Genomic DNA, 27500 nt, shown 5'->3' on the forward strand with positions numbered 1-27500 from the left:
TATAGCAAATAGCCTGCCCATGGCTCAAGTTCACTTTAAAGCCTGCAGGTGGCGATAGAAACTCATAAATGAAGGAAATCCCCAAGTTGAATACCTGCTTACTGCTGCTTGGGGGTTGGAAGTTCAGCAATTTATTTTTAATTTGATGCAGTCATCTGCATGCAGAAATCATTAGCGAAAAATGAAATTCGCATGTTGTGCAGTGTCTTCTGTTTTTATAATAATTTTCTCAGTGGTTCTGTGCCGTGTTCATCTCCAGCTGAGTGGGTACAGCTTTCCTATGGCAGATTACCGTTTTTAAAAATATATATATATTTGGCTTCAGAGAAGAAGGTAGAGGGGCAGAGAGAGAGAGAGAGAGAGAGAGAGAGAGAGAGAGGGAGAGAAACATCAATGATGGGAGAGAATCATGGATTGGCTGCCTCCTGCACACCCCATACTAGGGATGGAGCCTGCAACCCAGGCCTGTGCCATGACCAGGAATTGAACTGTGACCTCCTGGTTTATAGGTTTATGCTTAACCACTGAGCCACACTGGCCAGGCACAAATGACTATTTTAAGCCTGTTTCCCCCACCCCTTTTATTTTTACTCGGCCGATAGCCAGCCATGCCATTGATGAGGTTTATGAAATTGTTTGCTATTCAGTATTAAGTTGGGTAGGCATAATGCTCTGTGTGTGTGTGTGTGTGTGTGTGTGTGTGTGTACAGACACATCTTCACATTAAAGTATCAAATCCAGTTGTTTCCAGAGGACATTTCTTCCCCACTGCTAATTGTCGAAGGTTAGTTGTAATCCGAGCAGGATCACCCATTTCTTGAAAGCTATTTTATCCAGAGTGAAACATGCAGCCTACACAATGTCTTTTTAAAACACTAGACCAGGCATAGTGGCTGTGATAGCATTTTATTCAATTATTTTTGTTATTTTATTTTGGACATTAGACATGGTCAAAGCAACACTGAAACATTCAGTAGATGTTTCTTTCTGCAAGTTAAGGTTCAAAAGTTCTTAAATTGCTTTTTCTGCATATATCTATTTTCACTTGCAGTTTTTTTTTTCTTAAGTTCGGGTCTGAAAATACTAAGGCTATAGTGATTTGCTTAAACATAAAGCTAATTTTCAGCTCCTCTTCTGGTAGTCTCATTTAAAAAAAAAAAAACCTTTTCCAGTGCACATTTGTGAGGGGATCTGCCCTGATTCTAAGAAAATATAATTATTTTGGTTTAAATGCTTTAGGTTTTAGATATTGAGTGTCATCAACAGACATCTCTGATGGCCTGGAGCAAATTATTTCAGTCTTGTCTCTCTTCTGAACATTTCACTAAGTATTATGGGGAAGTTAAAAACCAATAAGGCCCTAGCCAGTTTGGCTCAGTGGATAGAGCATCGGTGTGCGGAGTGAAGGGTCCCAGGTTTGATTCTGATCAAGGGCATGTACCTTAGCTGTGGGCACATCCCCAGTGGGGCGTGTACAGGAGGCAGCTGATCGATGCTTCTCTCTCATCTATGTTTCTAACTCTCTATCCCTCTCACTTTCTCTCTGTAAAAAAATCAACAAAAATATATTTTAAAAAAAAGCCAATAAAGTCTTATATACCATATTGTTAGATACAGGATTTGTTATTTTCTTAAATATATTTTTATTGATTTCAAAGAGGAAGGGAGAGAGAGAGAGAGAGAGAGAGAGAGAGAGAGAGAGAGAGAGAGAGAAACGTCAATGATTGAATAATTGAATGGTTGTCCCCTGCACACCCCACACTGGGGATCCGTCCCTCAACCTGGGCATGTGCACTGACCAGGAATTGAACCATCACTTTCTGGCTCATAGGTTGACACTCAACCACTGAACCACACCGGCCGGACCTGAATTTCTTATAATTAAAGAAGGAGGGAAAGAAACAAATGAAAAGAAACCTCCTAGCCTTCTCATATTCTGTTTCAATTTCCATTCTACTCACTCATGAGAGATGAGAGCAGAAAGCACGTCAGACCCTCAGAAAACCTATTCCACAGAATATTCAGTTTTTGCTCTGTTAGCAGTTGATCAGAATCTAATCCATTAAAAAAAAAATAATACATAGATCGTGGTGGTAAGCAGTTCTGGAGAACGTTTATAACAAATGCTAAAGGCCGCGCTTCCATGGCGAGCTTAGCCGCTGGGACAGGATGTGTGTGTCAGGAAGTGGGTTATTGCCTGTGCAGAGGCCTGCCGTGAGGCCCGCAGGATGAACGAGGGTCCGAAAGCATGTGGTGCGAGGAGTTTATTTGATTCCCCCTCCCCCTCGGCTCTCCTTTGCATATTCCAGCTTTATCACACAGCGTGTTTATTTGTGCATCACACAGGGCGTTCCCCTCAATGATTCATTTTATGGACAAGAAGCACCCAATGCTTGGAAAACGTCCCCCACCCCATGCCCCTTTGCTCAACGAGGGACCTAAACATAGTAACGGAGCTAAAGCCACTTCGTCAGGGTGGACGATGTAGCTGGAAAAAATAATAAGACGGCCCAGTGGATAGAGCCTCAGGCTGCGGACTGAAGGGTCCCAGGTTTGATTCTGGTCAAGGGCACGTGCCCAGGTTTCGGGCTCAATCACCAGTAGGGGGCGTGCTGATCAATGATTCTCATCTTTGATATTTCTATCTCTCCCTTCCTCTCTGGGGGGAAAAAAAAAAAAAAAATATATATATATATATATATATATATATATATATACACACACACACACACACACACACACACACACACACACATATATATATATTTTAAGGCAGTTGTGAAAGACTATGGCTCAGAAGTTTCATCCTCATCTTAAAAATACAAGAAACACTGCTGAGGATTATGCTGATTTTCCTGCTTTTTCTTTTTTGGAACATATTTTATTAATTTTAGAGAGGAAGGGAGAGGGAGAGAGAGAGAAACATCAATGATGAGAATCATTGATCGGCTGCCTCCTGCACGCCCCCTACTGGGGAATCAAGCCTGCAACCCGGGCCTGTGCCCTTGTCCAGTATGGAACCCTGGACCCTCAAGTGCCCAGGCTGACGCCCTATCCACTGACCCACACCAGCCAGGGCTTCCTGCTTTTTCTCGATTGCAGTCCAGCCCCAGAGCTAGTGGCCAGCAGTGCCTACGAATGATGATGCCTCCTCCTTAGATGACACCTACTGCAACACACCCGTGAAGAAGAGATCCAAGGCCCGGGCTGGAAAGCCTGAGGGAAGCATTATGTGTCTGTCCGAGGCCTGATCTATGGTCTGGGAGGTCTGAGCGAGTTAATGCACTCAGCAAAGACTACCCCCCTCTCTCTGATTGCTTCCGTGCTTCCTTAAAGGATTTAAAAGCCGAGAAGGTGACGGCTCCTTGTCAGTGTTGGTCTTCTGCCTGCCCTGGGAGTTCATCTGTCTGGCCAGGGAGACCGTTAGATCAGGACTCCCAGCCGGGATCAGAGGCGTCAGCACGGAATGGATGGGGAGGCGGGCGGAGGCGTTATTTATGGCTCCATGGCGACGTGCTGTGTGCATTCCATCCCATGTTTACGTTGTGGGAACCAGGGTGTATCTATGTTCGGAAGGGGAGGCTGCACACAGTCCGAGGCTTCCCGATGATTCTCCATCGGGCCTGTTTTCATAGTCTGGTCTCAACGCCCTCACGCCCAAATGCGGCCTTTCGCATTTCCGTTATTTTGGTTAAAGACTTAGGGAAGAGTGAACTTCAAACGTTTCCTCGGCCCTGACCTGTATGGCTCAGTGGATAGAGTGTCGGCCTGCGGACTGAAAAGTCTCAGGTTCGATTCCAGTCAAGGGCTTGTATCTTGGTTGTGGGCACATCCCCAGTGGGAGGTGTGCAAGAGGCAGCTGATGGATGTTTCTCTCTCATCAATATTTCTAGCTCTCTATCCCTCTTCCTTTCTTTTTGTAAAAAATCAATAATATATATATATATATATATATATATATATATATATATATATATATATTTAAAGATGGTAGTCAGAATGATGGGTGTAGAAGGATTTTTTTAAAAAAGAACAAATCCTTGCTCGGCTGGTGTGGCTCAGTGGTTGAGCATCCATCTATGAACCAGGAGATCAGGGTTCGATTCCCGGTCAGGACACATGCCTGGGTTGCAGGCTCCATCCCCAATAGGGGGCGTGCAGGAGGCAGCCAAAAGATGATTCTGTCTCATCATTGATGTTTCTGTCTCTCCCTCTCCCTCTCTGAAATCAATAAAAATATATTTAAAAAATTTTTTTTCCTTTGCCCCATGGGATTTTCACACTTTTCAGCTGGTGCCACTGCATTTTACTCAAACTGTACAGAGCTGTCAGTGTATTCATTATACAAGTCTCCTGCAGCCCTGAGCAGATGACAATTGCTAGAGCGGGTGGGAAAGGGGGGGGGGGGCTGGCGGGGAGGAGGGACCCATCTGAACCCCCATCTCCAGAAGCGAATTTCTCTCGTGTCTCCTGTTCCGGCCCCTGAGTGCGCTGTCCCCTCTCTCTGTTTCCGCTTGCCTGACCCCTCCCACCGCTGGGCGCCGAGGCGGGCTGTCTCATCTGTATATAAAAATTAAAAATTCAAACAAAAATCTGGCCCACACGAAGCACAGGCCCTTTGGGCATATGGTTCATTATGCATATTCGTTTAATTACTAAAACACTCGGGATGGCTCCCCTGCCCTCACTTTCAACTCGCAAAGTCAGATCTCTCCTCTCGCACAGAAAGACGGGGCCCAGCACTGCGCACTGAAGGAGGGGTGGGGGGAAAAATAAAAGAGAGAGAGCTTTTGGAGAAATTTTTGGAATTCGCCAAAAGGAAACAGGATCCCCAGGATGCGATGGATGGAGAGCAGCAGGAATGTCTCTCTCTTTTCCTCTCTCTTTTTGTCTCCTTTTCCCTCCCCACCCCAAATTTCTTTTTTTTATTTTTTTAAAAACATATTTTATTGATTTTTTTACAGAGAGGAAGAGAGAGGGATAGAGAGCTAGAAACATTGATGAGAGAGAATCATCCATCTGGTGCCTCCTGCACATCTCCCACTTGGGGATGTGCCCGCAACCAAGGTACATGCCCTTGACCAGAATCGAACCCGGGACCTTTCAGTCTGCAGGCTGACGCTCTATCCATTGAGCCACACGGGTGTCAGCAAGGAGTATAGGTTTTCCTGTGGATTTCTTCTGACCCACCCACATGTCTCAGGTCGAAGCCACGTGTTATTGGCTGGACGTGGGACTTTAATTGATTTCTCAGGGCTAACAGGTGGCGATCGCTTCGACTGGCCCCAGCCTGGTCGCCCCTCCGGATTCGGGGGCTGCACGTCGAATAGCTTTATTAAAATAACCCGTTCCCTGGCTCCGCGGTTACCTGAACACCTGCCTCCTGCTTTTCCAAGGGCCTTTGCCAAGATTCCCACTCCGTGCTTGCGTGGATCAGCTCCCAGGGAAAAGAGAGTGGAGCAAGACTCTCTGCTCTGCCTGTCATCAAACTCTCCTTTTCCGGGGGTTTACAGTTTAGACACATCATTGTTTCGGGGAGTACCTTTTAGCAGTGGTTATTTTCACATGTGTTTCCATTGCCCATTTATCTTCATGGTGCAATAGATATTTTTGAACAGAACTGGCCAAAACTGGAACGGGGAGTTTCTGGGTTTGCATTTGAACTATCTATCTATCTATATCTATCTATCTATCTATCATCTATCTATCTATCTATTTATCTATCTATCTATCTATCTATATGTTTTTACAGAGAGAAAGGGAGAGGGATAGAGAGTTAGAAACATCAATCCATTGCCGCATGCATACCTGCTACTGGGGATGTGTCCGCAGCTAAGGTCCATGCCCTTGACAGGAATCAAACCCGGGACACTTCAGCTCACAGGCCAACGCTCTTTAGTCTGCAGGCTGACGTTCTGTCCACTGAGCCAAACCAGCTAGAGTCAGAGAACACTTTTCTAGAACCCTCTGTCCACCCCTTATTGATTTCAGAGAGGAAGGGAGAGAGGCTTCAATGATGAGAGAGAATCATGGATCGGCTGCCTTCTGCACGCTCCCCACTGGGGATTGAGCCCGAGACCCAGGCATGTGCCCTTGGCAGGAATCGAACCCGGGACCCTTCATTCTGCAGGCCAGTGTTCTAACCACTGAGCCAAAATGGCTAGGGCACCATAGCATTTTTTTTTTTTTTTTTTTTTGCGGTATTCATTCTGATCCAGTCTTTCTACAGACACGAAGGAGTAAAGCCTAACGTGTTAAGTTAAAGCTTTTATTTGTAATTGCAGCCCAAAGTCAGAGGATACAATAAAAAATTTTTTATTGATTTCAGAGAAGAAAGGAGAGAGAGAGACAGAGAGAGAGAGAGAGAGAGAGAGAGAGAGAGAGAGAGAGAGAGAAACATCAATGATGAGAGAATCATTGATCTACCTTCTGCATACCTCTCCTGGGGTTCGAGCCTGCAACCTGGGTATGAGCCCTTGACTGGAATTGAACCTGGGACCCTTCAGTCTGCAGGCTGACGCTCTATCCACTGAGCCACACCAGCTAGGGCCCCAGAGAACTCTTTTCTAGAACACTCTGTCCACTTAGCGGACAATCAGAGCCCTATTGTTCTTCTAACAGGGAGCGTGCCCACAGTTCTGCTTCGGAAATGAGTGAGACGCTTCCTGGTACATTTAATGGAATTTTTTTTTTTTTTTTCGGCTTGACCTCTTCAAGACACCCAGCTTTCTGGGGAAAAACTGTGTGAGGGTTCTTTTCTCCCTCCCTTTAATCCAAGTAGAGAATTTGCTCATGGCTTTGGACGATGTATTTGCCCAAATCAGACTTTCAACTGCTCCATTGCCAGTGTCTGCAAAACAAACAAACAACAACAACAACAAAAAATAACACATAATGAGAAATTTATTGTCTGATTCTCACAGCTGGAAATTATGACCATTTTAGGAGGGAAAGAACCAATAGTTGATCTATATCTCCCTCTCTCTCTCTCTCTCTCTCTCTCTCTCTCTCTCTCTATATATATATATATATATATATATATATTAACAAATGTATATTTGTTAATCTTCACTAAAATATATTTTTCCATTGATTTTTAGAGAGTAGAAGGGAGGAGGAGGAGGAGGGGAAAAAGGAGGAGGAGGAGGAGGAGGAGGAGGAGGAGGAGGAGGAGGAGGAGGAGGAAAGAGAGAGAAACATCAATGTGAGAGAGACATACAAATTGGTTGCCTTCCGCACCTGCCCCAACCAGGGCCCGGGATTGAGCCTGCAACCAGGGTACATGCCCTTGACCGGAATCGAACCTGGGACCCTTCAGCCCGCAGGCCGGCGCTCTATCCACTGAGCCACACTGGTTTCGGCTGTTTGTACCGTTTCTAAAAGCTGCTGCAGTGAGAGTCTGGATTTAATTTCCGAGGCCACGGAGTGGGCATTGAGGATCGTTCCCATTCCGTGTTCTCGGGCCGTGACCTGCTCTTGCCTTCCCCCAGGTGTTCGTGGTCGCCGTGTGGAACTTCGAGCTGTACATGGTCCCCCTGGCGCTGCTGCTGCTCTTCGCCTACAACTTCCTCGAACCCGTGAAAGGAAAGGGGAGCGGCACCCAGGACTGCCAGGTGACCCGGGGTCCCAGGAGAAGCCAGGGGCACTACTGAAGCCTGGCCCAGGTCCATTTAGTTTGGTCCTGAAGGATCCACCTTGTGCATATGTCCATGTTCTAGTAGTATATTAAAAAAATCTGTCTATCTATCTATCTATCTATCTATCTATCTATCTGTTATTGATTTTTTACAGAGAGGAAGAGAGGGATGGAGAGTTAGAAACATCGATGTGAGAGAAACATCCATCAGCTGCCTCCTGCACACCCCCCACTGGAGATGTGCCCGCAACCAAGGTACATGCCCTTCACTGGAATCGAACCTGGGGCCTTTCAGTCCGCAGGCCGATGCTCTATCCACTGAGCCAAACCGGTTTTAGCTAGATCTTTAAAAAAAAAATAAAATTAAAAATATATATATATATATATATATATATATATATATATATATATATATATATATTTTTTTTAAAGTTTTTTATTGATTTCCAAGAGAAAGGGAGAGGGAAAGAGAGATAGAAGCATCCATGAAGAGAGAGGGAGAGACAGAGGGAAAGGTCGTTGTGAAAGACACACATAGATGGGTTGCCTCCTGTATACCCCGCCCTGACTAGGGTCCCTGGCCGGGGAGGAGCCAGCAACGGAGGTGTATGCCCTTGACCGGAATCGAACCCGGGACCCTTTGGTCTGCAGGCTGGTGCTCTATCCACTGAGCCATACTGGCTAGCACTGTAGACATTTTTCTTCTTTTTTTTTTTTTTTTTTTGATTGATTTCAGAGAGGAAGGAAGAGGGAGAGAGAGAGAGAGAGAGAAACATCAATGATGAGAGAATCATGGATCAGCTGCTTCCTGCACCCCCCTTACTGGGGATGGAGCCTGCAACTCGGGCCTGTGCGCCCTGACTGGAACGAACCCGGGACCTTTCATTCCGCAGGCCGGCACGCTATCCACTGAGCCACACCGGCTCAGGCTGTAGACGTTTTTTTCTTTCATGTGAATGAGTTTAGTTTGCCTTTGGTCATTTCTGCCGATATTTTATTAACATATTGTTGGGCTTCCTTTCAGGAGAGCACGGAAGTCGAGGAGGAGGAGGACGAAGATGACAAGGTGAGTAGACAAGGAGGGAGCATTCCTTTGTTTTGTTTGTGTTTTGTTCATCCTTATCCGAGGATATTTCCCCACTGGCTTTTAGAGAGAGTGGAAGGGAGGGGGAGAGACAGAGAGAAACATCGATGTGAGAGGGACCCAGCGATTGGTTGCCTCCTTCCTGCACCCACCCGGCCCCGGGCCAGAGAACCTGGAACCGAGGTTCATGCCCTCGACCGGAATCAAACCTGGGACCCTTCAGTCCGAGGGCCGGCACTCTATCCACTGAGCCACACTGGCCAGGGCGGGACTTTCACGTTTTCAGCAGACAGCTTCCTTCCAGGTTGTGTCAAACGCTTTTTTTTATTTATTTAATTTTTGTTCTATAGAGTAGCCATCATATTAAATATTCTTACCCTTTACAAAGGGTATCCCTTACTAAGACGTATCTATTTACTTCTTTTCTTTTCATCCATTTGTGAAAATGGGGATGGGAAGGGGCAAAATGTAAGAAGTCATTGAAATAGAACAAAAAGCCTCGCTGTAGGCCCAGCCAGCATGGTTCAGTGGTCGAACACCCGCCCTAGGAACCAGGAGGTCGCGGTTCGATTCCCAGTCAGGGCACAGGCCCGGGTTGCAGGCTCCATCCCCAGTAGGGGGCGTGCAGGAGGCCGCCGATCCATGCTTCTCTCTCATCATGGATGTTTCCATCTCTCTCTCTCTTCCTCTTTGAAATCAATAAAAACATATTAAAAATAAATAAAAAAGCGTAACGATAGGCAGGCTGTCCTTGGCTGCAGGTGAAGGTGCGCTTCTCCTTGGCGTCTGGGAGGTGGGCGGAGGGAGGGTGGCCCGGGAAGTCACCCCCAAACAGAGTGACATTGCTCCTCCTTCAGTCTCCGGCCCGCACGCCGCAGGGCGGCCACCCACGTCAGAGCCTGTCACTTCCCCAGCTGCTGCTGGCAGTGAGCTCGGCTCTCCGTCTGCCTACATCTGTCCTCTCCCTTCTCCTGGGAGAGCTTCTCAGAGCCGCCGCTTCTGTTGTCATTACGCTTGCAGACAAACCTTCTGGAATAGAATGAAGAAAGAAGGGAAAAAAAGAAAAAGCGAAATGCCAAATTCGAGGCTGCTAGCTTAATGGACTGCCAGTCCCCAGAACCTGTGGGTATGGGGGTATGCCTGGCTTAGCCTTTAGGATGCTGGAGGGGGAAGGAGAAGGTGGGGGAAGTCTTTACAGTTAGGATCCCATATAAAATGCCCAGGGAATAGAAATGTTTTTAAAAAAATATATTTTATTGATTTTTTTACAGAGAGGGATAGAGAGTTAGAAACATCGATGAGAGAGAAACATCGACCAGCTGCCTCTTGCACACCCCCCACCGGGGATGCGCCCGCAACCAAGGTACATGCCCTTGATTGGAATCGAACCTGGGACCTTTCAGTCCGCAGGCCGACGCTCTATCCACTGAACCACACCGGTTTCAGCTAGAAATGGGTTTAAAAACACTGGCTCCATGGCACAAAGGGCCTTAAAATGAATCAAGAGATGGCTTTGCCCATTTGTAGCGAGTTAAAGGGATTCCAGAGTCACTCTTATTGGTGAGGTGAAAATGATCATTCATAGCAAAGATAATGACATCCAGTAGTAAAATATATATATATTTTTTAAAGTAGATTGCCATTTTTTTCAGAATAAAAAGGTCACACAGCTGCAACTTTCTTCACGATGGATTGATGTTGTGTGGCTTCTGTGGTACATCGCTTCTTGAACTTGAGAAGTAGGGATAGCCAGGCCAAAGTGCATGCTGGGAAGGCCCACCAAAGGAAACAAGTCTTTTATTTTTTATTTTTTTATTAACATGTTTTTATTGATTTTTGGAGAGAGAGGGAAGGGAGAAGGATAGAGAGACAGAAACATCCATGATGAGAGAGAATCATGGATCGGCTCCCTCCTGCACGCCCCCTACTGGGGATCCTGGGCATGTACCCTTGACCGGAAATCAAACCGTGACCTCTTGGTTCATAGGTCGACACTCAACCACTGAGCCGCGCGCGCGCTCTCTCTCTCTCTCTCTTTCTCTCTCTCTCTCTCTCTCGCTTCTTTAAGAGATTTGTAACTGGGGGGATTTTAACATGAAGACCTCCAGAGCTCACACCATTCGCACCCATACTGCAATAGATTATCTCTTCTCCATGTATGACAGACATGTGCTCACGGAGCCGCACACACAGGCCGCATCCCAGGGCTCGCTCACGCGGCCCTCCCCGCTCCTGTTGCGTGTTACACATGACAGACCCCACTTCTGGGAAGTGTAACCCGCCCAGCGAGACAGGAACCGTTTACAAATTGTAAACACTCGGCCGTTTCCTCCCGGATCAGAAGGAGAAAGGGAATTAATTCCTCTCTCTCCAGGCGATCCGTCTTGGAGGTGACACCCCCTAATTGCCAGCACCCCTTCCCACCACATACCACGGCGGACAACGGGGGAGATCAAAGCCCGCCGGCCCCCGGGGTGCGGCTCTCTGGGGAGACGGATGCTTCCCCAGGGCCCGCCTGTCTCCCGCACTCAGACCAGGCCGCGGCCTGGGCTCCGTCAGCCTTTGATTGTCTGCCGCGGGGGTTGTTGTCACATGACATCACCGTGAGCCTCCCGCTCCCTCGTCACTGTCAGAAGGCCACGGGGGTGACTTAGACTCCCAATTAGACTCCCACAGTTTTGCTTTCGTTTCTTTTCTTTGTTAATCCTCACCCGAGGATATTTAAAAAAAAAAAAAAAATATATATATATATATATATATTATTAATTTTCTATAGAGGAGAAGAGAGAGAGATAGCTAAAAACACTGATGAGAGAGAAACATCGATCAGCTGCCTCCTGTATACCCTCTAATGGGGATGTGCCCGCAACCAAGGTACATGCCCTTGATCGGAATCGAACCTGGGACCCTTTGGTCTGCAGGCCGACGCTCTATCCACTGAGCCACACCAGTCAAGGGCACATGCCTGTGTTGTGGGCTCAATCCCCAGTAGGGGGGTGTGCAGGAGGCAACCGATCCATGATTTTCTCTCTCATCATGGATGTTTCTATCTCTCTCTCCCTCTCCATTCCTCTCTGAACTCAATAAAAATATATTTAAAAAAATAAAAAATAAAAAAGTCAACGAATATCTTGGAAAGATGAACAGTCGTTGAGTATCTTCCTTCGATATTCAGAGCCGATGGGAACGATATACAGGGCAGTGTTATAGAGGACCTGCTCACGGATAAGTTCCAGGGAATAAAATAAGTGGCCATTGTGATGTAACTGCTTTTAATTTGATTTAATATGAATTTTAGTGATGAAGTCATTTAATTGCTCGCGTCCCCACCGTACCATCTCAGCTCTGGGACTTTAATATTAAAATGGATCCCAGCCAAATCTTAATGATGGGTTTATGCATGTTCCGATGAGAAGGGATTGGCTTCCTCACTTCCTGCCGCCTTCCCACACACCCCACACCCCCCCGACATGCCAACTAGCTCACATTTTCCGTCCTTAAGAGCGTTTGGCCTCATTGCCTTGAGAAGGAATCCAGGAATGCTAATAATCTGACCTTTCGAGGCAGCATTCATCCTAGTTAACTACCAGGCTCAATAACCCTAGTGCTTGTGGATTTGCTTAGAAATTTCTTCTCTAAGGATTACACTTGTATGTCACTCCCAAATATTGTGAACTACGATATCCCAGACTATAAATTAGATGGAATATCTGTCCTTCTGTGAGCTAATGTGTACTGTCTAACATAGGGGTGTCGAACTCAATCAGAGAAGGGGCCAAAATCTAAAATCCAGCCTAAATCGCGGGCCGAATGGTTTACTGAACAGTCATAAACTGTCATTGTGATGGAAACGCAGCGGAGTGCAGTGATGACAGCGCGGTGCGGGCCACATTGCAAGGCCTGGCGGGACGGATTTGGCCCGCGGGCCTTGTGTTTGACACAGGTGGTCTAACAGAATACGGCCAGAGGCTCTGATTTTATAGAATGCTAGAGGTCCGGTGCACAAAATTCGTGCACTCTAGTGTGTGTGTGTGTGTGTGTGTGTGTGTGTGTGTCAGTGTGTGTGTCAGTGTGTCAGTGTGTGTATGTCTGTGTGCGTCTCTGTGTGTGCCTGTGTCTCTGTGTGTCAGTGTGTGTGTGTGTCTCTGTGTGTATGTGTCTGTGTGTGAGTGTGCATCTCTCTGTGTGTGTATGTTTGTGTGTGTCTGTGTGTGTGTATCTGTGTGTGTGTCTGTATGTGTGCATCTCTGTGTGTATTTGTGTATGTGTCTATGTGTGTGTGTCTGTGTGTGTGTGCATCTCTCTGTGTGTATGTTTGTGTGTGTCTGTGTGCGTCTCTGTGTGTGTCTGTGTCTGTGTGTGTGTATGTTTGTGTGTCTGTGTCTGCGTGTGTGTGTCTGGGTCTGTGTCTGTGTGTGTGTGTCTGTGTGTCTGTGTCTGTGTGTGTGCATCTGTGTGTGTGTGTATGTGTCTCTGTGTGTGTGTGCATCTGTGTGTGTGTGTATGTGTCTGTGTGTGTGTGTGTGTCTGTGTGTGTGTGTGTCCATGCACGCACAACACATCTCGTGGGCAGAAGCCCTGAAGGCAGTTCCCAGTTTGGTAAGCCAGGCTTCCCGCAGGCCCGTTTGTAATCTTGTGCATCGGAAATACTGCTTCTTGTTCCTTGTTCTGACAGATGTTGAGAGAGGCTTTTGTTTTGTTTTGTTTTGTGTGTTTTTTTGTGTTTTTTTTTTTCTATGCTGATGCCACTCACTCTGTTTCTGATGTTGATCGTGTTTGCATGTCTTCAAACAGCAGGCTTTTCCTCGTCAGTGGGAGGAATCAGACCAAACATATTCCCTTTTGCAGTCTCTTTGCTCTGGATGGCTGAAACCTCTGGGAAGGACGTGAGGTTGAAATGTGACACGGATGGCTTTGGGACAAATACCGCTCAGGGTCTCAGCATGTCACAAAGCTTTGTCCCACTGTGGTTACCTCGCAGGACTGTGCCTCTGGTTTCGCTTAGGTAACAGAAGAGAAAGGTGAGCCCGGCCGGCGTGGCTCAGTGGTTGAGCATCAACCCGTGAACCAGGAGGCCACAGTTCCATTCCCCGTCAGGGCGCATGCCCGGGTTGTGGGTTCGATCCCCAGTAGGGGGTGTGCAGAAGGCAGCTGTCGATGTTTCTCTCTCATCGATGTTTCTGCCTTTCTGTCCCTCTCCTTTCCTCTCTGTAAAAAATCAGTTTTATATATATATATATATATATATATATATATATATATATATATACACATTTTTTTTTTTTTTTTTTTAATTTTTTTAAATCCACTCGTCCTCAAAATCTAAAAAATACATTGTCCGCCGCTGTGACCTGGCTTGCTTGTTGAGTGGCACCAGCGGCGATCACCGTTTCTATTCCTCATTTCCCTCGAATAATTGGAAGCCACTCGTGTTCGGGAGAACGTCAGCGCGGGAGGCAGCGGGCCTGTCCCTTTGAATGAATCGCTGTGATGCCTCCTGGGGAACCGGGGAGCAGCCGCCGGTGGAATGTTGTGTCTGCTAAACGGTGTTACCGCCACATTCCCCGGATCCATCGGAAACGTGTAAATAAAGCCAGCATGGAGCAGATAGTGCTGGCAGATAAGCTCATGCAGCGCTGGGCAACATGAGTAGGCTTGTCCCGCAAGCTCATGGCTCTTGAAACTTGAATCAACCCCTGGACTGTGTTGACTAGACCAGAAGTTGCTTATGCGGCCTTCTGTTCCTTTGCATCCTTTTTTATGTTTTTTTTTTTTAATCTATTTTGTTGATTTCAGGGACGGGGAGAGAGAAACATCCATGATGAGAGAGAATCACGGATCGGCTGCCTCCTGCACGCCCCCTACTGGGGATGGAGCCCACGGCCCCAGGCATGTGCCTTGACCAGGAATCGAACCGGGACCTCCTGGTTCATAGGTCGAGGCTCAACCACTGAGCCACACCGGCCCGGCTCTTTGAATTCTTGAAGGGGATGGGCTTAGGTGTGTGAAGTGACTAGAATTTAACAAGTGCCCATGTGATGTTTACTTCTCCAAAGACTCTTTATGATCTCCCTTTTCTCCATAACGAATTTGCAACTCCGAAAGGGGTCAGGTACTTGCCTGGATCGCAGAGCGAGGGGACCACAAGACCAGCGTTAATCAATAACAATATACACTGACCGGCCAGATCACGATGATCCCTGAATGCATCACAATCTGGCCACTTCGTGTACTTCTCTTGAGCACCTCATTTATTTGATATCAAAGATACTATAAATCGCGCACCTGATCCGTTTTCCCCCTTGCACTGGCTGATAGAAAGCTCAGGGCAAATAGGCTGTTGATCTCCAGCAAAAGACTAGAATGCTGTTGGTACCCATTGGAGATACAGATACATGGAGTGGCCAGATTATTGGTATGTGTTGAGAGATCATCATAATCTGGCCACTCTCAGTGTATGTTGCGAGAAATGTGGCATGTCTTAGGGGTTCTCTGTGGATGATAACCATGCTGTTTTATACACAGTACACTCCTTTCTAGACTGGAACAATAACAAGAGCTTAACTGAGCCCGGTTTTGTTTCTGTGTTTCTTAGGAATCTGAGAAGAAGGGCATCATCCAGAGGATCTACATGGTTCAGGATATCGTATCCACGGTTCAGAACATCTTGGAGGAAGTAGCTTCCTTTGGAGAAAGAATTAAAAAGTGAGTCCTACCTCGGTATCACGGCGTTTGAATGAGAGCTGCCGTCCGCAAGGGCGGGTGTGGGTGGGGAGTGTGAAGTCAGAAAATGCAGATCCCCCAAAACGGAAGCCATGGTATCAGGCAAGCCCTGTGAACTCTGGCTGGTTTGCTCTTTGGCCTTGTCAGTCTCACAGTTGGTCAATGCCTCAGAACTGGGGTGACCAGATGGCCCAGCCTAACTACAGATAGTGTCTCGCTCACTCTCAAAAAAGACTCTAGATTGGGTGATAAACTGCATTAGAAAAAAAAAAAAAAAAGATATCATATCTACACTAATAAAAGTAAGATGCAAATTGGCCATACCGTCACGACGCCCACCAACCAATCAGGAGTGAGTATGCTAATTAACCCAACAAAGATGGTGGGTTAATTTGTATACGCAGGCCTGGAGCGAAGACTAAAGAGGCTTGGCTTCTCTGCCGTGGCTGGAGCAAAGGCCTGGGTGCCGGAGGAAAACCAGTGCCAGCAGCCAGGAGTAGGAAGGCCCATTCTTGCAGGAATCTTCGCGCATCGGGCCTCTAGTTCACAAATAAAAAGGGACACAGATAGGTTTTAAAGGAGTTTTTGTGTTGTTGTTTTTTTTGTCTGAACCACATGATGTTAGGGAAGAGATCAGACCAGTCCAAAAAGAGATGTATGAGAGAAACAGATAGAGGGAAATTCTGCCACTGCCGCAAATTGTCAGCTTCTCTGGGAATGGGAGCTGGGCATAGAACCCTTGATTGGGGCCATCAGTAGGTACAAACCATTGCGCCAAGGCTCAGAGCCCAAGTCTGTGCTAGGTACAGGGACGTGTAGGTGAGTTAGCATGTTCTGCCATAGACCATGGTCCTGGCATGCCTGGAGGTGAGGCAGATCATTCAGGGACTTGAGTGGCTTGCAAAAGCCAATGATGGGGGTGGGGGGAGGGAATTGAGCCCTTGCTAGTGTGGTTCAGTGGATAGAGCGTCAGCCTACAGACTGAAGGGTCCCAGGTTCTATTCCAGTCAAGGACACATGCTCGGGTTGTGGTCTCCACCCCAGTTAGGGGGCATGCAGGAGGCAGCCGGTCCATGATTCTCTCTCATGATTGACGTTTCTGTCTCTTCCTCCCTCTCCCTTCCTCTCGGAAATCAATCAAAATGTATTTTAAACAGAAATTGAGTGAGGATGCAAGGCTGTGGAGTGAGGGCAAGCCCGAGGAAGGAAGGCGATGACTTGGGTGACAGCATCTCTGTGCCCGGACGTCCCTCACAGACAAACGTGGCTGTTGTGTGGCAGATAATGACCACGGAAATGTGTCTGACGGGAGGAGAGGGCAGAGCAGTTGAAACAGGCTCTGCCCTCTCCCCAGTGCTTCCGAGGGCTGGCTGCCCCAGCACAGCTGTGGTGGCCACGTGTGGGACATATTTTCAGCCATGAACAGGGCACTGTTTTCGCCCAGCTGCCACACAGGAAGGCTCGGCCCCGATTAATTCCTTTGGCCATTCATGAGCTCAGTGACCTTCATGTCCCTGCTCGGCAAGCCAGGGGGCTGTCCCGTGTAACTCTGCTGAAATGCCGTTGTAATTTGGTGCTTAAGGACCATGGAAAACTTCCACCCAACTATTGGCAACCGGCAAATAAAAGACTTACATAAATCCCCAAGCGTGAGGCTCCCCCAGTAGGGTTGCATTTACTGTACTTGAAATGGTCTGTATTTTTTTTTTTAAATATATTTTTATTAGAGGTCGGATGCATGAAATTTGTGCATGGGTAGGGTCCCGAGGCCTGGCTGGTGATCAGGGATGATCATTGGGGCACCAGTGGGGTGATGGAGGGGAGGACCCCCCTGCTGGCACCCACCTTGACTGGCCTGGGGCCTGCGGGCTCGGGGAAGCTCCTGCATTGAACACCTGCCCCCTGTGGTCAGTGTGCATCATAGCAACTGCTCATTCTGCCATTAGGTCCATTTGCATATTGGGCTTTTATTATATAGGATTGATTTCAGAGAGGAAGGGAAAAGGAGAGAGAGAGAAAAAAAGAGAACCATCAATGACGAGAGAGAATCATGGATCGGCTGCCTCCTGCACGCCCCCTACTGGGGATGGAGCCCACAACCCGGGCGTGTGCCCTGACCGGGAATCGAACCGTGACCTCCTGGTTCGTTGATCAATGTTCATCCACTGAATCACGCTGGCCAGACAATATTGCCGTCTTTAATCACATTTGAGAGCCAAGCCTTCTCTTTGGAACTGTTGGTTCGGGAAGAGGCTCAGTGGCCATTGCTCTGCTGACCTTCTCCTGAAGAAGGTTGTTCTGGTGCCCAGGCGTTCCGGCAGACGTCCATCTCCAGGTTTTCAAAGACACTTTCCCAGTAGGCCGTTTCCGCTTGTATCGCTAAGACGCAAACCTGAGCAAATGGATGCATGGAGCCGGTCCGGCGCCAGAGAAAGTGACGTTTCTGTGGTTTGCCTGCAGCACGTTTAACTGGACGGTCCCGTTCCTCTCCTTCCTGGCCTGTCTGATACTGGCGGCCGCCACCATCACCTTGTACTTCGTCCCGTTCCGCTACATCGTTTTAATCTGGGGTAAGTTTGGCCACGGTCCTTTTGCTGGCAGTCCATTCCAGGTAAGAACCAACGACTCTTTATTTAAAACATATATATATATATATATATATATATATATATATATATATATATATAGATTGATTGATTGATTGATTGATTTCAGAGAGGAAGGGAGAGGCAGAGAGAGAGAGAAACATCAATGATGAGAGGGAGTCATTGATTGGCTCCCTCCTGCATGCCCTCCACCAGAAACCGAGTCTGCAACCAAGGTCCATGCCCTTGACCGGAATCGAACCCGGGGCCCTTCAGTCCACAGGCCGATGCTCTATCCACTGAGCCACACTGGCCAGGGCCAAGTCTTCACTCCTAAAGTGTGACTGTGAACTTCCAGCGTGCTCCTGCCGGCAGGCAGTGAAACACGAGCTTGAAGAAAACACCTGGGCAGCCAGGAATGCGGGACCTCCCTGCAAAGGCCCGATGGCATGCATGGTCAGCGTCGCTCCTTCAAGGCGTGTGACCGATTAAAAAAATGGGATCGCGGGTGTGATTTCCCTTCGGCCTTCGCAGCCGTAAATCCCCTGGAATAATATACGGCTGCGGTCAGGCGGCCTTCCGTCTGCGCCGTTTATTCAAGCAGAGAGCGCACACCTGCACCGTGCCCTTCGCAATATGTGAGAGCAGCCAGGTTGCTCCTGACACGCCGTCCCCTCCTTCAGGAAAACCTAGCCCAACCCCATCCAGTACTTCAACCCAGAAGCAGAGGGGGAGAGGGTGAATGCGGGGCCCTCGGTGATGACCTAACCAGCACCAGAAAGGAGAGGAAGCTATAATGTGTACCAGGGGAAATGGTGCTCCCATATACAGGTTAGCGGGTTTTCAAAAAGCAGAGACGGAAATGGCAAACCGGAAGTGGACGGCATGACTTCATTTACTACCCCCGCCAGTGGTCGGATAAAATAGGAGTCGCGTGGTGAATAGCGGGCGATGGTGGGCTGTGGGTGAAATTAAAGTGGGAGAAGCCACTCGGCTTTCCCCACAGGAGTCCGTGTCAGGGCTGGTTTTCCGTTACTTGACACCTATGATTGCTGTGGTGTTTCCCACTGTCGTCACTATTGGGATCTTCACATATTAAGAGGCTCAGACAGGCTCGGCTGGCGTGGCTCAGGGTTTGAGCATTGACCTAGGAACCAGGAGGTCACGGTTCGATTCCCAGTCAGGGCACATGTCCGGGTCGCAGGCTCGATTCCCAGTCAGGGGCATGCAGGAGGCAGCCGATCCATGATTCTCTCTCATCACTGATGTTTCTCTCTCTCCCTCCCTCTCTGAAACCAATATATATATATTCAATATATATATATATATATGCTTTTGAAAAGGCGTGCTTTTGAAGCTTGCAATCTGAGTGCCTTATGACTTTCTAGTCTTAAGTTTTTCACCCAGACTCAGTGCATTGTGGGCGAGGCCTGCGCTCTGGCGCACTGGAGCGACTGTGCAGGTTTATAATCTTCTCAGTAACTAAGGATGTGGTGTTTTGATCGGCCCGGATATTATCCCTGCCTGGCTGTGCATTGTGAAGACTCCAGATGCGCACTCTCTATATAATTAACAATAGACACTACGTCCTTTCTCGGTGCGTCTCTGCCTGTGCCGTTTCGCCAGAGAGCCCGCGCTGTAAATTAACGCCTTTAGAACACAGCGAGTGTATTTTAGTTTAAAGGGACACGGGGAGGGGAGGGGTGCAGGGAGGGAGGGAGGGTTGAGAGTTTAAGATAGAAACACAAAGCTGGCTGTGGGGGTAGAGAGGGGAGAAAGACAGCGCGGCTCTGACTTGGGAGCAAAGGGATCATGTGCAACCACTTCTATGCACCCTGGCCGCCATTTGCAAAGCAGGTGTACGCCTGACCCTCCACAAGGAAATGGCCTGGACATTGGCTTCCTGTCAGGTACAGGGCCATCCAGGAAGTCTCGCCCCTTAAATGAAAGTCAAGTCGTGGTTACTAATGAAATTAGAGGGACATCCAACCGTGTATGTGTATTAGGGATCATTAAACAGTTAAACATGCCCGGCCAGTGTTGCTCAGTGGTGAGCGCCAGGAGGGCACAGTTCGATTCCCTGCCAGGGCCCATGCCCGGGTTGCAGGCTCTATGCCCAGTAGGGGGCGTGCAGGAGGCAGCCAATCAGTGATTCTCTCTTATCATGGATGTTTCTCTCTCTCTTTACCTCTCCCTTTCTGTCTGAAATCAATAAAAAGTAAAAAAACGAACAACAACAACAAAAAAATACAATGAAATGTTGCCTGGGCTGGGGAACAGGAGCCCAGGCAAGGTAGACACCTCAGGGGCGAGAATCCACTCAGCATCCCCTCAAATTAGCAAGGCCTCTCGCTCTGACCCGTGCTGCTGGGCTCTCCATGGCAAAGCTTAAAGCCACCTTCACATTTCACCCTCTCACACTCATCGTGAGAAAAGGGCTGGCATTTGCCGAACAGAACACAGCTCCTGAGTCGTGGGTACAGGCGAGGAGCAGTGTGGGAGACAAAAGGCGGTTAGGGACCTTTCAGTCTGAAGGCCGATGCTCTATCCACTGAGCCACACCGGCTTCGGCTGTCATCACGGTCGGTCCCCGGCTGCAATGAGCTCAGACTGCATTGCCTAGACCAGCCCGCACCCCCTCCCCTCCCCCCTGGACTGCCTCCTGCAAATTAAGTTAGCCAGCCCTAGGAAGATAATTTTCCAATAATAACTTTTCACAGTTTCCCGCCGCCTCGAAGTACAGTCAACATGTCGAGTTTTGTTCTTGCAGGGAGAGAAGCGAAACCTGTGAAAATGAGCTGGAGGAGGGAGGGGGGTGGGGGTAGATTTCAGCAGCTTCTTTTTAACAACACCAAAAAAAAAAAAAAAACTCCACAAAAAACACACAGCACAACCCAGGCCCCGCACCTCCCCCCGGCTCTGCGGCCCCCAAGCTGTGACTTGTTCGGGCTGATGAAGGTCTGTGCCCGCCCGGGCCATGCGTTTGCCTGGCACAGGAGGCTGTGAATCAGTGTCGCCCCCAAACGCCAGTGCGCTCCCCGGTTTTCCTGGGTGTCCCTGGCACCTCGCTGCTGCTGGGATTGTAATGGGATTGTCACAGCCCCAGGAGGCGGGGGCCCTCGCATGCCACCCCTCCCTCCTTCCCGCCAGAAGAGGCATTTGTGAATGATTCCCCAGGACAGCCTCATGGGCATGGTTGGCTGGGTGGGGGTGGGGGGGCAGTGATGGTTTTCGCACTAATTTCTTACTTGTGAACGCCCCTTCTCGCTCAGCCGGGTGAGATGTAAAGACAGACAGACAGACAGACAGACAGGCAGCCGAAACCGGTTTTGGCTCAGTGGATAGAGCCTCAGCCTGCGGACTGAAAGGTCCCAGGTTCGATTCCAGCCAAGGGCATGGACCTTGGTTGCAGGCACATCCCCAGTAGGGGGTGTGCAAGAGGCAGCTGATCGATGGTTCTCTCTCATCGATGTTTCTAAGTCTCTCTTCCTTTCTCTCTCTCTAAAAAAAAAAAGAAGACAGACAGACAGACAGACACTACGAGATCTCCCCTGTGTTTCTACTGTTTTCCAGGCATCAACAAATTCACAAAGAAATTCCGAAACCCCTATGCCATCGACAACAATGAGCTCCTGGACTTCCTCTCCCGGGTGCCATCGGATGTCCAAAAGGTAACTAAATGCAGGAACGGGTCACCACCACTGGGGGGCGCCCCCTTCCCTCTTCCCCTCCTCCCCTACACGGGAGCCTGGCCGGTCCCGGGGCCTGAGGCTGTGCCAGTGTGTGAATAATAGAGATAACGCAGCAGAAAAACCCTTCAGAGGCCCGGCTTGCAGGGAGGAGACCAGGAAACCTCGAACCCCCAAAGCATGAAATAACTGGGGGAAATTATCCTGAAAAAGAGTGACTTAGGAAGTAGGGCATAGGAGGATTATTCTTTCTCTCTCTCTTTTTTTTTTTTTTTTTTTAATATATATAGTTTATTGACTTTTTACAGAGAGGAAGGGAGAGAGATAGAAAGCTAGAAATGTCAATGAGAGAGAAACATCGACCAGCTGCCTCCTGCACACCCCCCACAGGGGATGTGCCCGCAACCAACGTACATGCCCCTGACCGGAATCGAACCCGGGACCTTTCAGTCCGCAGACCGACGCTCTATCCACTGAGCCAAACCGGTTTCCGCTATTCTCTTCATTCTCGTTGGCTCTGATGATCTCCTGGTATCTCGTCCCCTCTAAAGATTTAGGGCTGCCGAGGGCAGCGCCCCCACTTCCTCCAGTGCACGTAGAGGCGGCGGGAAGCGATCGGAGATCAATCAGAAGTATTACTCACAGGGGATGGCCGCTTAGTCCGGCGGCGTCCGGTTTCTGTGGAGACAGAGAGATTAGCCGAGGCGACAAGATGAGCGAGTCCCCTCCAGTGGCCCGAGCTGGGTCCCCAACCAACAGGCTGATGTCAGCCCGGGGTCGGGGGGGCGGGCAGCAGCCTCTGTAACAGAGAATTAGGGATCATAGAATCGGTAGGTGGGAGGCCAGTGGCGTGAAATGTGGCCAAAAAGACCCAGTACGTTATCGTCCGAGAGAATCCCAAAGCTGGCATCGATTTTCACTTTGTGCCGCTGTGACACAGCGGTGCTTGGAACACCGGGTGGCTCTCAGGATGGCAGGGCTGGAAAGCCCTAGGATTTCTCTCCCCTTCGCGCCAAATCCTGGAGATTAAAATAGACCCTGTGATGTTCTGTCCCTTCAGCGTCCATGTTGACACAGTTCTCTGTTAAAATGTATTCGACAGCCCGGCCTGGTGTGACCCAGCCCTTGAGCGTCAGCCCAGGAACCGAAAGGTCACTGGTTCGATTCCCAGCCAAGGGCACATACATGCCCAGGTGTGGTGGGTTCGATTCACAGTCCGGGGTGTGCAGGAGGCAGTTGGTCAATGATTTCTCTCTCATCACTGATGTTTCTATCTCTCTCTTCCCTCTCTCTCTTGCTCTCTGCAATCAATAAAAATACATTTAAAAAAATGTATTCCACAAAATGTGAATTTTGACGCATTGACATCTGCATTGCACGATTATAAAATAGTCACCTGGGCCCTGACCGGTGTGGCTCAGTGGATAGAGCATCGGCCTGCGGGACTGTTCGATTCCGATCAAGGGCATGTACCTTGGTTGCGGGCACATCCCCAGTAGGGAGTGTGCAGGAGGCGGCTGATCGATGTTTCTCTCTCACTGATGTTTCTAACTCTCTATCCCTCTCCCTTCCTCTCTGTAAAAAAAAAAAAATCAATGAAAAAAAAAATAGTCACCTGGCCCTTGCTTGGTTTGCACTGAAGATCACAGGTATGTCCCCTGCCCCATCCCCCAGGCACCCTCACATTCCCTGTGAGGAAACAGAGCTTTATTCTTAGTTCACGCATCTGCTCTTGGCCAACTGCAGCTCAGGGTCCTGACGCCCTTGGAGAGTTTGGCACAGATGCGCCAAGTGGTGGGCACAGGTGGTCTGCCATGCATGCCTTTACATAAAGCCATTCCGCCGTCAGCCTGGGCAGGCTCACACGAAAGCAATGGTGTTGCCCTGGAGTGGCAGTGGGAGGGTTAGGGCACTGGAGTGGCAGTGGGAGGGCTGGCCCGCATCGTTGGAGAATGCCAGGTGCCCTTGAGCCTGGCCAGGGGTTATGTCTGTGCCCACAGCGGCCCCTCGGAGCGTGCATCCAATTGGAATACACAGGAACACAGCCAGAGACTCTCCCCAGGAGATTGAGTTCACCAGTAAGATCCTCGGGGTTCTACTAACACAAACAGACAGTTTGCCACTGGGACTCCCCACGCCCACCCCCTTCCCCCCTCCCCCGTCGACCTAGTTATCTCAGATGTTTCAGCCATCCCATTGGAAATGAGATTCATTCTTAAGAGGAATCTATAGAAGCCTGGGGCCAGGATCAGTGTCCACATGATTTCCCTCTCTGGCAAAACAAATGGCATATCATTTGCAGAGATTTCTCTCCCCCCTCCCGCCATCCCAAGATTTTAGAACTTCTTAAACGAATAACTCTTAGTAAGTCGCTGTATCATATACTTACCGTAGACATTCCCACAGGGCTGTGATGAAGCTCGCCATAAAGGTCACACACACACACACACACCACACACACACACACACACACACACACACACACACACACACCTCAAATCCCCCAGCAGCGCCCGGGCCAGGTAGAGGAACCCCCACGCATCTCATTAGAGAGAAAAAGGGAAAGAAGAAAAAAAAATCTGCTTCTAATATTTTGGTTTCCAGAAGCGATGCATGTGCCTCCCCCGATCCTTCCTGTAACGGATCCCCCCGCGTTCCTGTGTTTGGAAAATGATTCATTACCTTTGAACCTTCCTTCCTCGGCCTCGGTGCGCCCCCCGGGGAGCCATTAACAGGCGGGGCGGCGGGCTAGGGTTACCCGGCCGCCCGCGTCACGTCCCTGTGTTTTCACAGGTGCAGTTCGCCGAGCTGCGGCCCAGCGGAGGCCAGAGCCCCCTTCGCAAGAAGCGCAGTGTGCCCTAGGACAGACAGACAGACACTCGCCACCCGGGGCCCAGCGTCCCTGTCCAGGTTTGGGCCATCGGACCCACCTTAGGGCTCTCTCGGCGGCTCCAGGGTCTGGACACGTGTGTGGTGTGGCACCCGGTATGTCATCCCCCTCCTTCTTCAAGCTCACACATGCACATGGGAACACGCACACGGGAACACACACATGCACGGATGGCCTAGAGGCCTAGCGGGCTGGCCCAGCAGAAGGAGGCCATCTGGAGACCACAAGACGTACCTCCCCGTCGTCTCAGAGAGGAGAGAACAGCCAGGGACCCCTGGCGTGCTGTGACAGGACTTTGAACTTGTGTCCACACCGCCAGCGGCCAGTTCTCCTGAAGATTCCCTTGTTTCCACGCCCCACCCCAATGCTCCTTTCTGATGGCTGCTCCTGTGAGTCCCTGGTGGTGGTTTTTCTCTCTTCTCACCCCCTCTCCCCGGAGCTAACAAGTCTTGGATAAGACATCATCCACCCAACGATTGCATCTTATCAACAACAGATTTTTCAATAACGACCAGGATTAGCCCCGATTGTTATTCGGGAACCGTTCAGCCGTGACTCCTGAAGATCTGTACGTGGAATCCCGGTCACGTCCTTCTGCGTCACGGCCTGTTGCTGGCAGTGGGTGCCGGGAGGGTCCAGAGGGAACACACCGCCCCAGAGCGAAGGGTGTCGAGGTGTCTTAAAGCACTGTCTCTTCCAGTCAGGCTTTGTGCTTCTTTCCAAACGGAAATGGCCAGGAAAGGGGAGGGAATGAATGAATGAATGAATGAGTGAATGAATGAATTCTGAGAGTACTTAGGTCAAGGCCAGCCGGGGAGCCAGGGATGAGTACATGTGGCTGCTTTCCTGGTGGTCATCATCGCCTCATTGGCCCACATTTTTTGAGCAGAAAGTGGAAATATTTTAGCAGCTCCACTTGATCTTTTGTCCCTCCTATGGGTACAATAAGCTGCCCGCCAGAAAAATGTATCTCTCAGCCCTTTCCCTAGAAAAATACCACTTCCTTCCTTTGATCCCTGCAGACCCTGCCATTTCACAGAAACCCACCCCCACGTCACAGTTCCAATGTTGTGCATATGTATGATATGAAATATGAAAGTTTCTTTTCAAGTGACATGTCCGTTGTCTCAAGATTGCATCTTGTCGACACCTCCTTTGTATTGTACTGTTCTATCTATGTATATGTAATATATATTGTAAAGGAAATGGGAGGGGGAAGATCTGATTTCACAGTAAGTTTGACCATGGTGTTGTTTTTTTCCCCCCCTCCTCCCTCTCTGGGCTGCCATTTAATAATCTTCCAACAAAATGTTTATGAAACACCAAAGATTCTAACCCTTATCATCTCCTCCTCCCCCATGTCTGTGTCTCTTCGTCTCCGATCTTCCCCGGGTTTGCTTTCGGCCCAGCCTGATCCCTGCACGATTGGATTTACTTTCAGTTAAGGACGCTGGCTGGCTAAGGGTCCTGCAGAAATTATAAAAACTGCAGCACATCTCTCCGTGGTCCACACAATAGCTACCGACGGGAGTGTCTTTTGTGGAACTAGTGTCTCCGTCTTCTGTGTAAACAATGCCTCATTGTCTCGCTCCCGACTATCATCATCTCTTCCATGGCTGTCTATCATTGTGTAAGGGCCCACGTCAGGCGTTTTGAAACAGACGTGTGCGATCGGATCAGTCATTGGAAGGAAAAATGGCAGCAAAACAGCCCTGTATTTATTTAAATGCGGAACCGATGCTTTATTGTTGTGCTCTTTCTATAGAATTTCAAAATGAAATAACAGCGCCTGACATCGTCAGCTAGACCTACTTCCTCCACAGCCCCAGGCGGAAGTTCTCAGTGTCAAGTTCAGGCCACCATCGGCCCCGGGGACACTGGGCCGAATCAACCCTTAGTCAACTGCCTGTGGAAAACAGTTGATAACGGATTAAGTAGACACTGGACACACACACACACACAAACAAACAGAATGTGAGTTGTAAGTGCAATGTGAAGATTTTTTTAAAATAATTTTTTATATATATTTTTATTGATGTTTTTACAGAGAGGAAGAGACAGGGATAGAGTTAGAAATACTGATGAGAGAGAATCATTGATCAGCTGCCTCTTGCAGGGGGATATGCCCGCAACCAAGGTACATGCCCTTGACCGGAATCAAACCTGGGACCTTTCAGTCCACAGACCGACGCTCTATCCACTGAACCAACTGGTTTCGGCTTGAGTTTGTTTTTATTTTGGTATTTTTACTCTCAACAGGCCTGCATAAACTGAAGTAATCCAGCCAAAAAAATAAAAATAAAAAAAGGTAATGGACAAGCAGAAGTTTCCTTGACATTTCCTTAACAGCAGGTTGATTTAAGTGTTACCTAGCACAGGACTCTGATTAGGGAAAAAAAAAAAAAAAAAAAAAAAAAGCCCCTTATATTAGAATAATATTGTCTGTGCCATAGATAGGTAGGTCATTTCATTTAGGATTACCTGAAATATTTGTGCTGTGTTAGCTTCTCTCCCAAATCATGAATAAAGATGCTGAAACCAGACAGCATGGGACCTTGATTCCTTCGGCCCACTCACCGGACCCCTGTCTTGAGCTAGACCCAGTAGTAGCCATCTATCCTTACCACTACCTTCAAAAATAGAAGGAAGTGGTTTGCCACCTACCGGTTTGGTTTTCCTCCAGCAAAATTAACACTGGAGCTTTATGAGGTCCCGCTGAATCTCGTTCTACGAATTCTATTTAAACAGCAAACAGATCGTATGGCTATTTCTAGGAATACCGCCCGCCCTCCACTCAACTGTTCTCAAGTGTAAACTCCATTTGTAGTAACTTAGCCTATATAATCCTATATAATAAAAGGCTGATATGCAAACTGTCCCCTCCACCAGGAGT

The 27500-nt window shown here is 48.7% G+C and overlaps 1 protein-coding gene across 1 annotated transcript in view; it reads left to right on the top strand.

Annotated features, from left to right (window-relative positions):
- MCTP2 (multiple C2 and transmembrane domain containing 2) overlaps positions 1-25948 on the top strand; it is a 105120-nt gene extending 79172 nt beyond the window's left edge. The window contains exons 18-23 of the mRNA XM_036411842.2: positions 7491-7613; positions 8661-8702; positions 15316-15425; positions 17904-18013; positions 21602-21699; positions 24511-25948. Coding sequence (XP_036267735.1) covers positions 7491-7613; positions 8661-8702; positions 15316-15425; positions 17904-18013; positions 21602-21699; positions 24511-24579 — 552 coding nt within the window. The 3' untranslated portion in view covers positions 24580-25948. The remainder of the gene's footprint in view (positions 1-7490; positions 7614-8660; positions 8703-15315; positions 15426-17903; positions 18014-21601; positions 21700-24510) is intronic.
- Positions 25949-27500: the final 1552 nt, after the last annotated feature.

This window comes from Pipistrellus kuhlii, unplaced genomic scaffold (assembly GCF_014108245.1).
Source record: "Pipistrellus kuhlii isolate mPipKuh1 unplaced genomic scaffold, mPipKuh1.p scaffold_m20_p_42, whole genome shotgun sequence".
NCBI lineage: Eukaryota > Metazoa > Chordata > Mammalia > Chiroptera > Vespertilionidae > Pipistrellus > Pipistrellus kuhlii.